The 16,859-nt window shown below is 44.1% G+C and overlaps 1 protein-coding gene across 6 annotated transcripts in view; it reads left to right on the top strand.

The window, feature by feature from the left end:
• RPS6KA5 (ribosomal protein S6 kinase A5) overlaps positions 1 to 16,859 on the top strand; it is a 219,661-nt gene that overhangs the window by 77,276 nt on the left and 125,526 nt on the right. For 4 of the 6 annotated variants that reach the window (XM_061429707.1, XM_061429705.1, XM_061429708.1 and 1 more), the window contains exon 3: positions 8,048 to 8,266. In XM_061429707.1, the coding sequence (XP_061285691.1) occupies positions 8,048 to 8,266 (219 nt within the window). Of the gene's footprint in view, positions 1 to 8,047; positions 8,267 to 16,859 lie in introns of those variants that run through there. The other 2 variants (XM_061429709.1, XM_061429710.1) reach the window with 2 other exon arrangements.

Genomic DNA, 16,859 nt, shown 5'->3' with positions numbered 1-16,859 from the left:
GAAAAACTGACTCATTGGAAAAGACCCTGATGGCTGGGGAAGATTGAAGGCAGGAGGAGAACGGGACGACAGAGGGTGAGATGGTTGGATGGCATCACTGACTCAATGGACATGAGTTTGAGTAAACTCCAAGAGTTGGTGATGGACAGGGAGGCCTGGTGTGCTGCAGTCCATGGGGTTGCAAAAAGTCAGACACAACTGAGCGACTGAACTGATACCTCCACATGTTCATGAAACACTTTTTAGTATATTCAGTTCTTTTTTTAGTACTTTCGTTCCAAAATGCCCATTGAACCCAATAAATTGGTATTTTTATCCACTAACAGGTCATAGCCCACAGTTGAAAAAAAACTGGTCTAGAGAGACTGGAATGGGGAAGGCAGGTGGATTGATTGTCAGTGTCTGGAACATGTCACATGTGGAAAGGTAGAAATCTTTTCTCAAATTAAGTCATATGTGAGGAAGGGATGTGGCCAGTCCTTACGTAGTTGAGGCAGGTTACAAAGCAGTGGCCAGAGAGAGACGACAGCATGTTAAGGTACTTTCCTGAGCTAGTGTCCCTAGGGAATGTTGTCAGGCGTCATATGTAATCCCACATTAAAAGGATTGGGGATTTCCCTGGTGGCTCAGATGGTAAAGAAAGTGAAAGTGAAGTGAAAGTCGCTCAGTTGTGTCCAGCTCTTTGCGACCCCATGGACTATTCAGTCCATGGGATTCTCCAGGCCAGAATACTGGAGTGGGTAGCCTTTACCTTCTCCAGGGGGTCTTCCCCACCCTGGGATTGAACACAGGTCTCCTGCCTCACAGGCGGATTCTTTACCAGCTGAGCCACAGATGGTAAACAATCTGCCTGCAATTGAGGAGACCCAGGTTCTATCCCTGAGTCAGGAAGATTCCCTAGAGGAGGGCACGGCAACCCACTCCCAATATTCTTGTCTGGAGAATTCCATGGAGGAGCCTGGCAGGCTACAGTGTGCAGGGTTGCAAAGAGTCAGATTTGACTGAGTGACTAATACTGCTTTCTTTCCTAAAAGTGATTTCTGCATGAAAGCCCACTGTTTCCTCTCAAGGGAAAAGGGTTGGTGCACTCTCGCTCTGCGCTGGATTGTCATTGTTAGTTTCTCTTCCTAAAGACTTCTTCACCTGTAAGTCAGGATTGTCAATGGAGAAGGGTATTTGGCTGTATGCTACAGAGGTTTTGCTTTGTTTGTTCCCTATTTTTGTTTTTCACACATTCAACATTGAGTTTCTCCAGTGTACCAGCTCCAGAATTTGGTAATGATACAAAGTGAGTAAAACCAGACACAGTCCATGGATTTGTGGAATATGCAGTCCAGTGAAAGCTACACAGTGAGGCAATCACACAAATAAATGAAAACTCCTGTTTCTGACCATTTCTGTGACAGAGTGTTAGGAGAGTATAAAATTAGAGGAGCTGTGTTAGTCTGGGAAGTCAGGAGAGGCTGTTATGTCTGAAGGAGTGAGTAAATGATGGTGAGAAGTGGAGAGAGGCAGGGAGGAGGCAGGTAGTTTAGGCTACATTAAGGATTCTCATTATCTTAGGCGTCGTGGGAAATCAAGTGTTTTGAGCCAGAAGGGTTATTTTTTTTTATCAGCAATTTAGATGACAACACAAAAGGTATGTTTACTAAATGAGGATGAATGCAGACTTAGAGGAGGAGTTAGTGTGGTTGATGGTTAAGTCACCGTTTAACAAGATTCCAGTGTTCTGGAAGGGGGAGAGCAGGGTGAACTCCAGGAACACTGACTGTGATTGCCGAGTTAGTGGAATCTCTCTGCGATTACAGCATTGGTACTTGCGGTTAATCAGAAAAAGCTTGTTCAAGTAGAAAATCATTTTAAAAGGGTATATAAATATGTACTTTGAACATACTACTTTTCACTTAAAACATATAAATACATATTCATTTTGCATGTAGGCACAAGAATCTTTGAAAGTAAGTTCTTAAACAATGGTTTGCATAAACCACACTTGTAACGCATCATCTAAAGTCACATTTCCAGCTCTTTAAAGTGAGAACCAGATACATTTGAAGTCATCTGGATACAAAGCTTTTTCCCTGAGCCTTTTATGGTTGTTTCACCATGCCTACTTTTTTGACAGTTCTTTTTGTTTTTTCCCCCAAGTGTCTTGCTTTTTGTAGTTCTTTTAAAGCTTTTAACCTCATCTTTTCTCTTTTCTTTCACATTTACATTTCTGTGGTTTATGTAATATGTAATTAAGTTATGTAAGAACAACATACACCGCAGGCACATGCCAGCAAGGCAGTGCGTGTCAGTGGCTCATGGGAAGCAGAGCAGCAGGGGAGACAGCGGCACACGGAGAGCTGGTCAAGGGCGTCGGGCTGCAGCGCTGTCTTACGGGCGGAGAGGCGAGTGCACCAGTGTTGGGAGCTGTTTAAGCGGCAGTCACCAGGAACGCTTCTGCAGTATGTTTGTGTGTATATATATATTTAAAGCGATAGTTCCAGTACAGAAGTTACAAGATTGGAATAAACCCAAAGTGTGGCATGACTGGTAAGCCAGAGTGTACAGTGTATAGGGTTTAAAGCAGCATTAATGAAAGTTTGAGTGGCAGAAAACAGTGATCTCACTGAGTGTAAGCATTCAGATCCCAGTGGGAACAGTATGTTCTGGGTGAGCACGCGACTGAAGGAGTTAATCCAGAGGCCATCTAGTTCTTAACTGTTTTCTCCAGAGCAATGCGTGTAAACATAGACAGATTCTCCTTGCATTTAATCATACGGCATTGTAAACTGACTGCATCCATAGACGGACCATAAAAATGTTTGTTTTTTTTTAACAAATTGATCACATTTAAATGCCAATACTTCCTGAAAATTTTTAATGAATTCAGATTTTACAAATAAAGTGAAGAGATCTGTTTAATTGTGCTCAAGATAAATTTCAGCAAGAAAGCTGCTTTTGTTTGGCTTGAAAAAGTAGTTGAATTTGTGCAGCAGCTTTCGATATGACAGCATGCATGTCATCTTGTTTTAAAACCATCAGTCTGCTTTAACTTCTGTTCATCATGACTCACGCCAAAAGCCTGGTTCATCATGACCACTGTGCTGATGGAGTCAGAGTCACACCTGTGGAAAAGCAGACTGAAACCTAGTCTGAGGAACTAGACGTTTCCCCTGGACGCTGTGCTTAGCTCATCTTACGTGATTTCTCTTATCATCAAGCCATTGAGACCATTGTCAACAAGGTTTGCAACATTGTACTGTCTATGTCTGGTAGAATAGGATGCTGAATCCATATTTCAGTTTGAGCAGAAATGACCTTCATAATATATCTGTAGTTTGCCCCCAACCTATGGAATTCCTCCTGCAGCTTGGAAAAAGCTTATGTGGTTGTCTTGATCCAGTCTTCTCCTTGGAAACAGCTACTATAACCTGTCGGTATGGGAGCACACAGCAATGTCTGTTGAGCCTTAAAATGAAAGATATACCTCATTCATATGGTCATAGGTATCTGTCAAGCAAAGACAGGAATTAATCCTTGTCATTGTTTTTTTTTTTTTTTTTTTTGACCATGCAGCTTGAGACTGAACCCAGGGCCTCGACAGTGAAATCTCAAAGTCCTAACCATTAGACCACCAGGGAATTCCCATTCCTAGTTGTCATTTGTTTTTTGAATGTAGTTAGTTAGTGTGGTCACTCAGTCATGAGACTCTTGCAAACCCTGTGAACTGTAGCCCGCCAGGCTCCTCTGTCCCTGGGATTCTCCAGGCAAGAATGCTGGAGTGGGCAGCCATTCTCCAGGGGATCTTCCCAGCCCAGGGTTCGAACCCGGCTCTCCCACGTACCGACTGAGCCCCCAGGGAAGGCCTTTTAGAGTTTGCTTTCCCTCAGTCTAATACGTAGAACTTCAACGTCGTCTCATCAAGCGCTGCTAGACTTGATCTCTGGAAAACCAGTGAACTCCATGTCTTCTTGTGCTGACATGGTTAACAGAGTATCTTGGAAAGGCCCTTTTTCTGGAGAAACTGATAAGATCAGAGCACTGCACAGGCTTCTGTGAAGATTGCTGGCAGTACATCTGAAGCCATTTCATGTTGATGCAGAGATTAGAGTTACGCTGAAGCCTGAAGCTTTGTCTCTTGACCCAAGCTGCAGATCCCAGCCGTGTTGCCAAGCATCTGTTTTAGGGGCTCCATCTGAGCAGCAAGTGCTATTGTTTTACCTTTTTTGGCCAGAAGAGTTTTCGCCATTGGTTGCTTTTTACATTTTCCAAAAGATGCTTTCAAAATAGGCTTTACCACCATCAGCACACAGCGAGCGAAGCCAGGAGTCAGCTTCACCACAGGGCAGCCGTTCATCTCACTGGAGACTAAAAGGAAGTGATATTACCACCAGGTTCAGTTGCAGTGGCCCCTCTTAAAACACTGGCAGACCCGTAGGTGGTTCTGGACCGGATGGCACTCTTACGCGGGAGGACTCCTTCCCTCCTTCCTCGGCACTAACCTGCAGACCCACTCAGTCAGGACAGGTGGCTTCTTCAAGGTCCCTCCAGCAGTGAATGTTTTCTTCCTCCTTTGCAATGTGATCAGCAACCTTATGGCAGCTTCAGAAAGCAGGGCTGTTTGGAGGCAACTCTGTTTTTCTTAAGAAGTCTACTCAAAAATAAGATCTTGTTTGCCTGAAATATCTGTTGTTTGAAACATTGTAAGGCACTTCTTGAATTTTATTGCCGTAAGCATCTATTGGCACGTACCATGTGATAGAAGTACCATAGCTTTAGTTAATCATGGCAGTTATAGAAGTAAAAGCCAAAGACTTGGGAGCATCAGCATACTTCTTTCCCCTGACAGTTTCCTGACAGATTAAAAATAATGCTAATGGCAGGATGTGTCTTTAACTCATTGGAAAACTTGTGGTTATCATCACACGGCAAGGAGGATGACTGCTTATTATTTGACCATGCAGTGTGTAACAGGCATTAAGGATGATTTTATATTATTTTCCCACCTACATTAGCATCCGATGCTATCTCACTTTCATTTGAAGTGAAATTTGACATTGTTTAAAGGAACAACAACAAAAAATCAAAAGTTATTTCCAAATTCACAGTGCACCTCAAGGGAACCTCCTAGTGGTACAAAATCTTAACATCATTTACTTTTAGATCGGCTTAGCGAGTAAGGACATTTTGCTTAGATGAAATGGTGTGACTGTATTTTTAAATATTTAAAAGATTAGAGAAGATGAATAATATTCTGTTTTGTAAGTCCAGAAGGTATAAGGACTAACTGATGAATATTGTAGAAAGGCCTGTTTCCACTCAAGGTAAGGCACATTTTTGAATATTTAGATCCCCCCCATCCACAAAATGGTCTACTTTACAAAACTTCCTCCACTTGGAAGTATTAGTACTGTGTCTTTGCTACCATGCAAACAGCTAACCTGTATTGTGGCTTCTGTTTAATGTCTGGTTCCTCATTTCTTAGTCTGTGAGCTCATTCACTTTAGGGAGGTGCTGGAGCGCTGCTCGGAGCGGGGTCTTAGGAGTCAGGCCAGAGGGCCGGCTGTGACCTTGAGCCAGGGGCCCAGTTCTCCGTGCTCCATTTCCTCACCTGTAAAGTGGGGGTCACCCCTCACCCTCTCAGGGTGCTGTAGGAGTCTCAGGAGTTTGTCTCTGAAGTGCAGACCCTCTAAAGTGGGGGTCACCCCCTCACCCCTTCGTGGGGGTGCTGTGGGAGTCTCAGGGTTTGTCTCTGAAGAGCAGACCCTCAGCAGGTCGGTGCTCACACCCTGCGTCTGTCTGCTGTGTCGGCAGCACCTGGGCTGAAGGACACACGAGCACTGGGAAGGAGTTCATGGCCATCTTCCCATGATGTTGTAGAAAGGTTTTGTTTGTTGGAGAAGACAGACGGGTAGCAGTTTCGAAGGACCATAACAGTCTGGAGACAGGAATCTCAGCACAGAAATTTAGGGCAGGTGCCTTGTGTGTGTAGGGGAACACAAAAATATGGTCCTTCTAGAGGACTTGACTTTCTTCCGGATTTCTGTGGAACCTTATTCCATGGAAGATGTAGTAAGTACTCTTCATTAGAATATTCTCCAGCTTCATTTCACTGCTTCTGAATAGATTGTTAGGTTCTAACAATGCTTTGACTTTTTATTTTTTGGTTCACTTCTGCCTTACTAAACTTTCAATCTGTAATCATTTTATTTTCGATACAAGACACAACCCATTTGTTATCTTTTTCTATAGTCCAGGGTATGTTCAGTTTGTTTATGGTATAGATTTTATTAAAATCCACACCATCCAATTTCTAGTACTCATGAAGAATGTCTCTTTTTAAAAAGAAATCACTTACGGTTAACTGTGTAGTGCTTTCATTTGAATCAGTTCTGCCACTTTTTACCCAAGTACTCTGGCCATGTCCTTTCGGTAATTCCATTTTGCACTTCCATCTGCAGAATGGGATTACTGAAAGCACCAACCTCACTGGCTGTTGAGGAGCGAGCGAGGCACTGTGTGGAGTGTGTTTAGCACGGAGCCTGGTCCTTAGTGAGTGTCTTCCCTCCCTTCTCAGGAACGTTACCACCATTCTCTGTCCATCGTATATCACGAGTCAGCACTCATTTACTTCCTCACGTCCTGAACCAAATGATGTCCCCGGCTAAGAGCCCATCCCTTTGCTGTTGCTTTTCAGTTGCTCAGTCGTGTCTGACTCTTTGTGACCCATGGACTGCAGCACGCCTGGCCTCCCTGACTTTCACCATCTCCCAGAGCGTGCTCAAACTCATGTCCATTGAGTCGGTGATGCCATCCAACCATCTAATCCTATCCTTCTCCTCCTGCCTTCTGTCTTTCCCAACATCAGGGTCTTTTTCAGTGAATTGGCTCTAAACATCAAGTGGCCAAAGCATTGGAGTCTCAGCTTCAGCATCAGTCCTTCCAGTGCATATTTAGGCCCTTCCCTTAAAACTGCCTTATATGTGGGTAGGTTAGAACAGTCTGAGGAAGCACGGGTCTGGATCAGAACTTAGACCAGCTCCAGAATGGTCTTGATGAAAGCACTTCAGAGTGGGACTGGTCTCAACCATCCCAGGAGGTGTTTGCATTGTGAGAAGGGAAGAGACTTTATACCCTGTAGGGGTGAACTGGGGACCTACTCCTTCCCTTGATCAGTTTTTTGGTCTGCCTTCTTCCTCCTCCTTCCTCCTGCCTCCTCCTGACCTTTCCCTGCTTCTCTAGGTGAATAAGCACAGATATCTGCTCTGGGCACAGGATCCAGTATGGCCCCAATGCCTCCGCATAGAGCGGAGTGGCCCTGTACACAGGATTTTCCCAGCTGAGCCCAAATTTAGGGAACACGTGGCAAGGTTCACCTACTAACTTCTGAACTGCTGTCCAGAGCTGTAAAGGGGATTCTGTTGGTATTGCTTGCTATTTAGAGTCTTTTACAGGCTTCCCTGGTGGCTCAGACGCTAAAGAATCTGCCTGCAATGCAGGAGAGAGACACCCAGGTTTGATCCCTGGGTCAGGATCTGAAGATCTCTTTTGTCTGTACAAGGTCAGCTTATGTTGCTTTAGACTTTTTAAAATAAGTATAGAGGAGTACTTGAGATACTTGATTCATACGTGTGTATGAGACTTTTTTTTTTTTTAGATTCTTGTTAAGAACTATTTGTATTTGTTTATAGCAGTAGCAAAACCTAGAGGTTTTATGTAACGTCTGCAATGTCCTGGTTGCTCAGAATTGGACTGTGGTTAATTGGCCGTGATAACAGTTGTTTCCTACAGCTGAGCACCCTGAGGCGAGAAGAGCGGCAAAAGGGTGAAAGCCTCCCTTCGTCAGCGGGGTGAGATACCTGCATCTGAGGGTTAGACCTAGAGATGTCTGGCATAAACTTGAAGAAAGGTGTAAAAGACTATCAGAAACGGCACTAAGGGTCCTTTTTCATCCAGAGAATGTTCCTCTGTGCACTGTTAACCTTCAGTCTGCACTCAGTTACCACTCTGCCTGGGTACCCTTTTAATAATCTTCTGATTTTTTTCTTTTCATTTTCAGCTTACGGAAAGGTGTTTCTTGTGCGTAAAGTAAGTGGCCACGATGCTGGAAAGCTGTATGCCATGAAAGTTCTGAAGAAGGCCACCATAGTGCAGAAGGCCAAGAGCGCGGAGCACACGCGGACGGAGCGGCAGGTGCTGGAGCACATCCGGCAGTCGCCCTTCCTGGTGACGCTGCACTACGCCTTCCAGACGGAGACCAAGCTGCACCTCATCTTAGGTGAGTGCCGCTTCTCGGCTGACTCCGGCTCGCCACGCACACTCTGGGCCTTGAGTTGTAACCTACCCAAAGGTGGCACACTTCAGACTTAGAAGAGTGGAGTCTTGGGACTTCCTGGTGGTCCAGTGGTTAAGACTTTGCCTTCCAAACAGGGAGTGAGGGTTTGACCCCTGCTCGGGGAACTGAGACCCCACATGCCTCACGGCCAAAAAAACAAGAACGTGAGCAACAGAAGCGATATGGTGACACATTCAACACAAGCTTTAAAAATGGTCCACATCAAAAAAATCTTCAAAAAACAAAAGAAGAGATGAAATCTTTTGACTTCCATTCTTCTCTCCATGGTACCATTTCCTTGAACATCCGGAATTGCTCTGGATTTGGGACCTCCTGGCCTGAAGAAATTTGTGGCCCTCTTTTTCACACTCCTTTTTAATCTTGAACACGGGAGTCATTTGGGTGGCTGCTTCCCTGGGCGGTAAATTCTCTTCAAATGTGAGGAGCTGAATGGGAAAGTGGGCCACAGCTCTCAGGAACGTACAGGTGTGGGCCAACAGGATATATTTATGGAAATCATTAATTAGGAAAAAGAAAAGATTTTTCTTAGAGATGCTTTGCTTTTCTAGTGAAAAGCCTGGTTTTACGGGAGAGCCCCACAAGTCATCAGTACTCTGCTCACTCCCGTTCCCACCTACAGACGCTGTCTGAATCCTTTCCTTCATGGACTGCAGCCCGCCAGGCTCCTCTGTCTGTGGAACTTTCCAGGCAAGAGTACTGGAGTGGGTTGCCATTCCCTTCTCCAGGGGATCTTCCCAAACCAGGGGATCAAACCCTGGTCTCCTGCATTGCAGGCAGATTCTTTACCACTTGAGCCACCAGGGAAGTCCTGTCAGCTAGAGGTGGACCGCTGTGAGCTTGTGGGCTTCAGAGATGTCCCCTGTGCAGATGTGAAATCTGGCCAGATTTCTTTTCAGAAAAGCTGTACCGCTCTCTCTTCCTGCTGGAAGTAAATGGCAGTACTTCTAGAGTTACTCTCCTCCATCATAGAATGTATCTTCTGCTACACTTGGAGTCCCATCCTTGTGAGAACTTGCACTTATGTATTATAATACCCTGGTACTGATCTCCTGTGAGGATTAAGTGAGGTAGAATTTCATACACAGTGCTCTGTGAGCATAGCCCGCTCTCGTCCCTTCGGTGTGCTGGCCCTCTGCTCGGTGGAGTCCTAGTTAGCACTAACCCCCACAGCAGCACTGCCTCTCATTAGAGGTGCTGAGGTGCTGGAAGCTGCGTTTCCTGCAGTCACTTATCTTGTATAAGCTTGAGAATAAAGATCTGAACTCAGATCTGAATCGTGAAGTCTGTCTAACAGTGCCCCTTGTTTTCTCCAATTATTAGTGATACAAATAGACTTTTTAATATATATTTGGCAACGTTATCAAATGCTCTCATTTTGAAAATTATACTTTTATTAATGCTGTCTATAACTGCATTCATTTTTTGAGGCCCAGTTTGCAGTGTTTAGCATCCCCTAAACCATCCCAAATCTTCCGTACCCGCAGGCCATAGTCTCCCTGTCTGGTGAGGGTCCCGACTCCAGCAACCATCTGCCTGGTGTCTCAGGCCTTCATTCTCCTCCTGTGTGTATCTGTTCAGCTTTGCTGTTTACTGATTTTTAAATAAAATTCCTTCTGTTTTTTCCCCAGTAGCGTGTAGTGGACAGGGCATCGTAATACAATGGTTTCAACATTTTTAGCAGCGGAACCCTTCCCTCAAGTGCAAACACAAAGCTCCAGTTGGAAAACAGGTAGAAATGAGGAGCGGGGCTTGAGTCTGTCTCAGAGCACAAACCCTGTAGTTTATTTCTGGCCCTCCCCCAGTCACAATTGCCGTGGAGGCCTCAGGGAGTCTAGGAAGACTCGCTATAAATGATCCTCTCGTTCAGTGAGCAAGATTTTACAATAAACTGGCTCACGACAGTTAAATCAGACGCCTGAGCTCATACAACCAGTGCGAGCCCCGAGAGGGAGAGCCGGACTCCTGGGCTCTGCGCCCGCTGCCCGCCCCCAGCCTCTCCTCTGTTCCCTGACGTGCTGTGCTCCAAGTTGTTCACTGTAAATACTGCACTATTAACCTCAAAGGAGATAAGTGGGATATTTTGGTTTTGATTAAACACAGTCCTTGATAACGTGCTCTTTTTGTTGTTGCTTCTTCGTTACTTTTGCTCTTTGTCAGTGGCCCACAAATAAATAAATACAAACCCGAATGAGAAAGCCCATCTCTTCTGGCAGCTCAAGAGCAGAATGTAGACTGGACCGTGGCCTTGTCCCTCGTAGGTGAGGCAGGCAGCGCGTTTGGAAGGCCTGCCCTCTACCTCCTGTCCCCGCAGATGCCTTTACTCTCCTCCTCTTTGTGCGTGTTTGTAGTTGCTATTTGACTTTAAAGACAAAACTTTTCAGAAATCTTGAACGGGACTTTATTAAACTGTTTTTTCGTTTTTGTTTTTTCTGGTTCTGTTGTTTGTTTGCAGTGCTTGGAACGCACGCTAGGTCAGTCTTCCAAATACGGTCTCAGTCTGCCAGGGCCGTCGTGACAGAATATAAGACCGGGTGGCTTACTGAGCAGAAGCTTCTGCCCGCACCACGGCACCAGTGGGAGTTTGCCGTGCGGGCCGTGAGGGAGGGCCTGGCCCAGCCTCGCCCCGGCTCGCGGAGGCCCCTCTGACCGCCCTGCACGTGGCTGGCCCTCTGCAGGCACACCTCTAGTGTTGCTTTTTGTGTTCAGATTTTCTCTTCTGGTGAGGATTGGATTAGAGCTTACCCTGATGGCCTCATTTTAATAACTTACTTACGTCCTTAAAGGCCCTGAGGACTAATAGAGTCACATTCTGAGGTACTGGGGCTGAGACTTCAATATGTGAATTTGGGGGAGACCATTTCAGCCCGTAACTGTCTTTAAAGGTGTGTTGATTAACTTTATCTAGGTTTTGTGTACTGTTAAAGATTAATAGCAAGAGTTCATATGTCAAGCAAGCTTTTCAGGGATCCAGCTGGCTGACCTTTGTCTAATGAATAAACAAACATTATAGACCCTTTAAAAACCTTCACTGTTACTACAGAAGCAGATACATGCATGTAGAAACTGTAGCAAAACGAAAACAAGAAAACATTTTCAGGACCAGAGTTTCCTTCCTGACACCTCTCTCTTGTTACTACCTTAGCGTGTCCTTCCAGACCTTCGTGTCTGTGTGTCTGCACGCGTGTACACTTTATTAAGATGAAGTCGTCCTGTACAAGGGATTGGTAACCAGCTTTTTTTCTTTTGATATGTTAATGATGTCTATCTTTCCTGGTTAATGAATTTTCATTTCACTTAATATCTGGTGATACTCATTTGTCTGTTGCCACGTAACTTTAAAATTTCATTGCTTAAACAATAATGTGTTCTCTCGTGATGCTCTGGGTTGGCTGGACTTGCTCACGTGGTAGAGAGTGGAGGGCTGGCTGGGCTTGAGGGCTGAGCTGGTGTCATTCCCGTGTCTGAAAGTTGCTGCTGCTCTGGCTGAGACCCTCTCTTCCTCTGCACGTGGCTCTCACCCCGCAGTGCGGCAGATCAGCTTCTTCCCATCATGGCCACCTCGGGGCAGCTCGTGCAGACAGCCAGGAGGGCGAAGGGAGGGGTCACGAGGCGCTCTGAGGCCCTGAAGCTCACACAGCCTCACTTCCCGCAGAACCAGCCCAGGTCTAATGAATAGGGAAGCAGGCTTGGCTTCTTGTCATGTGCTTTTTAAAAAGAATATTTTCTTACACACATATATATAATTGACATACAACATTATATATTATATATTATAGTTGGCATACAATATTACTGTAAATTAACTTCAGATGTACAATATAATGATTTGATATTTGTATGTATTGCAGAACAGTCGCCGCAGTAAGTGGTTAACATCCATCACCACCCATAGTTACAGAATTATTCGTTGTTGTGATGAGAACTTTGAAGGTCTACTCTTGTAGGAACTTTCAAATATGCAGTCCAGTGTTATTAACTATCGCCACTGCGCTGTGCGTTCCATTCCCGTAACTGGTTTGTTTTATGCCTGGAGGTTTGCCCTTTTGACTGCCTTCACCTGTTTCATCCATGCGCCAAGCTCCCACCTCTGGAGCTGTCTACTCTTTGTTTCTTCCTCTTAGATTCCTCATATAAGTGAGATCATATGGTACTTGTCTTTCTGTTTGCCTTCATCCATGATTCATCCATGATGTCGTAAATGGCAAGATTTCATGATTATAGCCAGATGATATTCCACTTTATGTGTGTGTAGAAATGCACACAGACATGCACACACAACAACCCACATTTTCTCTGGTCATTCATTCGTTAATGGGCACTTAGGGTGTGTCTCTGTCTCCCGTTATAAGTAATGCTGCTGTCAGCATGAGGGCGCACGTGTCTTTTCAAGTTAGTGCTTTTGTTTTCTTCAGATGAACACTCAGAAGCGGGTTGCAGGATCGTATGGTGGCTCTATTTTTAATTTTTGAAGAAGCTCCATACTGTGCTGCATCGTGGCTGCACCAATTTACATTCCCACCAACCGTACACAAGGGTTCCCTTCTCTCCACATCCTCAGTAGACTTTGCTTCATGATGTGGCGACTACAAAGGATTTGTGGCCATCTACCACACAGGTTTGTGTTCACATTTCACTCATTGTCCCATAAAATCCTTTGCAGCTGGTTTGTTCAAACCAGGAGCATTCACTTGGTTGTCTGCTTGAAGTCTCTCAACCTGGAATGCTCCCTGTTTTATATCCTTGGTTTATTGATCTGAAAACATATAGTGACTTTAGCTTATTCCTCTGCTAAACTCCAGTATTTGGGAAATCGGACCTCAAGTCTTCATAAATGGACATTAGATATTTTTGCTGGAACACACCATATCACAGTGCAGAAACCAACGATCTGGTTGTTAGTGATGCTCAGACTAAATTACAGAGGTGATCATCTGATCTGTTTATAATAGAGTTATGTTTGCTTTTCCCTTAGAAGTGAAAATAATCTGTGATGTTTTGATACTTTATGGTTTTAACATTTAACACTTCATAATTCATTGCTTAAATCAACTGTTTCATTGTGAGTTACAAAATTGTTGTGATGAGAATGTTAAAGGCTTACTCTCTCAGAAACTTTCGAATATGCAATCCAGTGTTATTAACTATAGTCACCCTGCTGTACATTATATCCCCATGACTGATTTATTTTATAATTGGAGTTTTTAACCTTTTGACTAAAGGGTGATTTTTCTAAATCTGTCATTTCTTCTACATCTATTAGTTGGCATTCTTCTGAAAAAGTATGGCTTTGTCTCATCCACTGTAATTTTTTGTTTACCCTGAGATCCTGAGATGTAGTTTCTAATGGAAAGACCAGATGCAGTCCCTTTGATTGCCAGTATTCAAAGAAAGAAGTTAAAGAACATTCAAATGGCGCTGTGTTTCAGGATCCCTGATAATCAGTTGTCTTCAGCCGTAACCAGAGGCGGCCTGCTCTGTACACTGCTCTGGCCTTTCTTATTTTCACTTCGCAGGGTATCCTGGGGTTCACGCTTTATTAGTTTGTAAAGCTCTTCCCTGTTCTTTTTTGTCTCTGCACAGGTTTCCATTCCACTCTGTAGCACACCCGATCAGTCCTCTGGGGTGGATCCTTGGGTGGTCTCCAGTCTTACCCTTTGATCCAGAGTACACAACTCGTACGTGTCATTTCCCACTTGCGTAGGAAAAAAGCCAGCCTTAATTCATGGGAAGAGGTTGCTCGATCTGTATTTTTGCCATCTGTAATTTCACATATACCTTTCCACAGGGGTTGTGCCCTTTGCACTCCCACTAGAATTGTGTTAGAGTGCCTATTTCTCCACAAAGCATACTCTCAAACTTCTGGATATTTGTCTGTCTCATAGATAGGTGGTGTCTCAGTGTAGAGTTAATTTGAATTTTTTTTGTGGGGTTGAACATATTTTCGTATGTTTAAAAGGTCATTAGTCTTTCTCTGCACATTGTCTGTCTGTCCCCTTTGCCCATTTGTTTCCATCTCAGTTTTCTAGGAGCTTTGAGGTTAATCATTTGTAATAGTCACAGTAAATCCTTCCCTGTTTTCCACTTTTCTTTTGACTTTATGATGTTTTACCGTGTAAAACGTAATTAAGTTTATATGGAATAGAATTTGTTTAAAAAGATCTTCATGGCTTAGGGCGTTTAAGTCATAGTTAGAAAGATCTCACATTCCTGAGGTTATAAGGAATTCACCTTATTTTTCCAGTGCTTGTATGGTTTTATTTTTTGCATGGAGAACATCACAACACCACACACTAAGTCCAGGTTTACACTGACTTGAGGTGCTGCCTTTTACATACCTTAAATTCTCATATATATTCATGTCTTTCTGACTGACTTCTGCTGTTGAATCATATGCCATTACCATGTTCTAGTTTATCAGTTTTACAGTATAAATACTCAGAAAGGCTAGACCCCCTTTGTCTTTCATTTCTATTATTTTTCAGAGTTTTGAGGGGTTCCATCATGTTTGTTTACTTTGAATGTGAACTTTAGAATCAAATTGTCTAGTTTTGGAGGGGGACTTGTTCGGGTGTTTTTAATTGCAGTTGTCTTAAATTTTAAAAAAGTAATTTCGGGAGAATTGGTATTTGTATGATATTGGTTATTCCTGTTCAAGAACATGGTATGTCTTCTCATGTGTTGAAGTCTGCTTCTGACACCTTCAGGAGTGTTTTATTGTTTTTCTCCTATCCACGCTTCCGCAGTCAGTCTCAGTCCGTCCAGTGTTGCTGCTGTCAGGAGGGTCTTTTTTCCCACTGAATCTTCTGGCTGTTAGTTTCCGTGTGTCCATCGCCCTCTTGGTGTTTAGCCGCGTTTGTGCCCATGTTCACACTGTCTCTCAGCCTGTGTGCAGCGTGCCGTTTGGTGGGTGTGGGCTTTCTTAGGCTTGAAGTTTTACTGAGGGAGTACGTCATGGGGATTTACAGTCATTCTTTCTGTTCTTTAAGATGTTTTGGGAGCAGACATGGAAATTCAGGTCCAGGTTGCCATCATGCTTCTACTAGGATTCATGGCTCACTGGAGATTACCAGGCTTGTTCCTTTGGGATAAAATTTGTCTGCTTGGCACAGGCTTCTCCAAATGATAAGGTTATTACATGTGAGTATTATCTTGACCGATGCCATCTTTGACATTTGCCAGATGTGGTGCGCAGCATTTCCCTCAGAGCTGAGCTGTGCGCTGGTTTCCCACAGTTCTGAGCTGTGCGGTGGTCTCCCACAGAGCGCTTTGTGTACTTGGAATCGCCTCCGTCCATTTGTATTCCGTGTGCTGTCCTCTAAAGTGGGGGCCAGCGGTGGCAGGCTCAATTTGGTCTCTGGACTGTAATTTGTTGACCCTTGCAGTAAATGCATCTAAGTCACATCTATGTTTTTTTCTTTAAATTGTGTATCATTAATATCAGTTAGACTTTGTTTTAATTTATATCTAATGGCATCATATAGATTGATGGATTTTTTTCTTTATATGTTTTTTAGCCTCTCCAAATCTTACTACATGGAGCCCATTCCTCTTTTTATAACTTTGTTTTTTTAATCTCTCTTTGCCTGCTTACAGCAAGGAATATAAACATTTTCATCTGTTCTCCTTCTCTCTCTTAAAACTTGTATTCATTTCAGCTGTCAGTGGGAGGGAATTCTATGTAGAAAATAATCTGGGAAAACAATTTTTCTTTGTCGGTTAGTTATAATTTTGTCAAAACACCAGCTGATCTGTGACTGTGTAAACTGTCAGATTAATCAGTAGAATTCACAAGACACTAAAGAAGCAAATCACAAAGGTCCTTATAAAGGTGATGCCGTGGAGCACCCTCAGTAATGAACACCCCTCCCCCCCCCGCCTTCCAGACAGTTCTGTCGTTGTGAGTCACCCTTTCAACAAGAGCTCAAAGGTATTTAAGACAGTACAGTTTCACTTTTGAGTGTTAATTTCATCTCAGGAATTGCAGGGGTGAGGCTACTTGCTGAGGCGGTGACAGTGAGAACAGTTCGTGATCCGTCTATAGCGCAAGCAAGACAGACCGTGACTGAAGGAGCTTCCTCACTAGACATGACTGACTTATAGCACTGATACATAGCTATGCCTCACTCAGAACTTTATGATGATTCTGATGCCCTGGAATGCATTTGCAAGAGGTACCATTAGAATGTTGAGCTAAAACCAGAAGAAAAATTGAAATGACTCTGGCATGACATTAAAAAGAAATTGCCTTCAGGTGTGTGTGATACATGGCATGACGCCTGCTCCTGAGATTCAGGAGGAGTGAAAGGAGCAATCAGGCACCGTTCAGGGGAGGAAGCACTGGGGAGTGCGGACCGGACACGTGGGGTTGATGGACGCGAAGGGTCCCAAAGGAGGAGGAGAAGCTGTAGGAAGGAAGAATAAGATGGAGAGCAGGACCTGGCTGGGGATGAGGCGGTCCTGAATGATGGGGGAAGAGGAATAATGGCAGTTGGCTCTTTGGAAGTTGCCACCATAA

Source organism: Bos javanicus, chromosome 10, assembly GCF_032452875.1.
Source record: "Bos javanicus breed banteng chromosome 10, ARS-OSU_banteng_1.0, whole genome shotgun sequence".
Taxonomy (NCBI): Eukaryota; Metazoa; Chordata; class Mammalia; order Artiodactyla; family Bovidae; genus Bos; species Bos javanicus.
The sequence above is the reverse complement of the archived record's forward strand: the minus strand, read 5'-3'. Positions and strand labels throughout refer to the sequence as shown.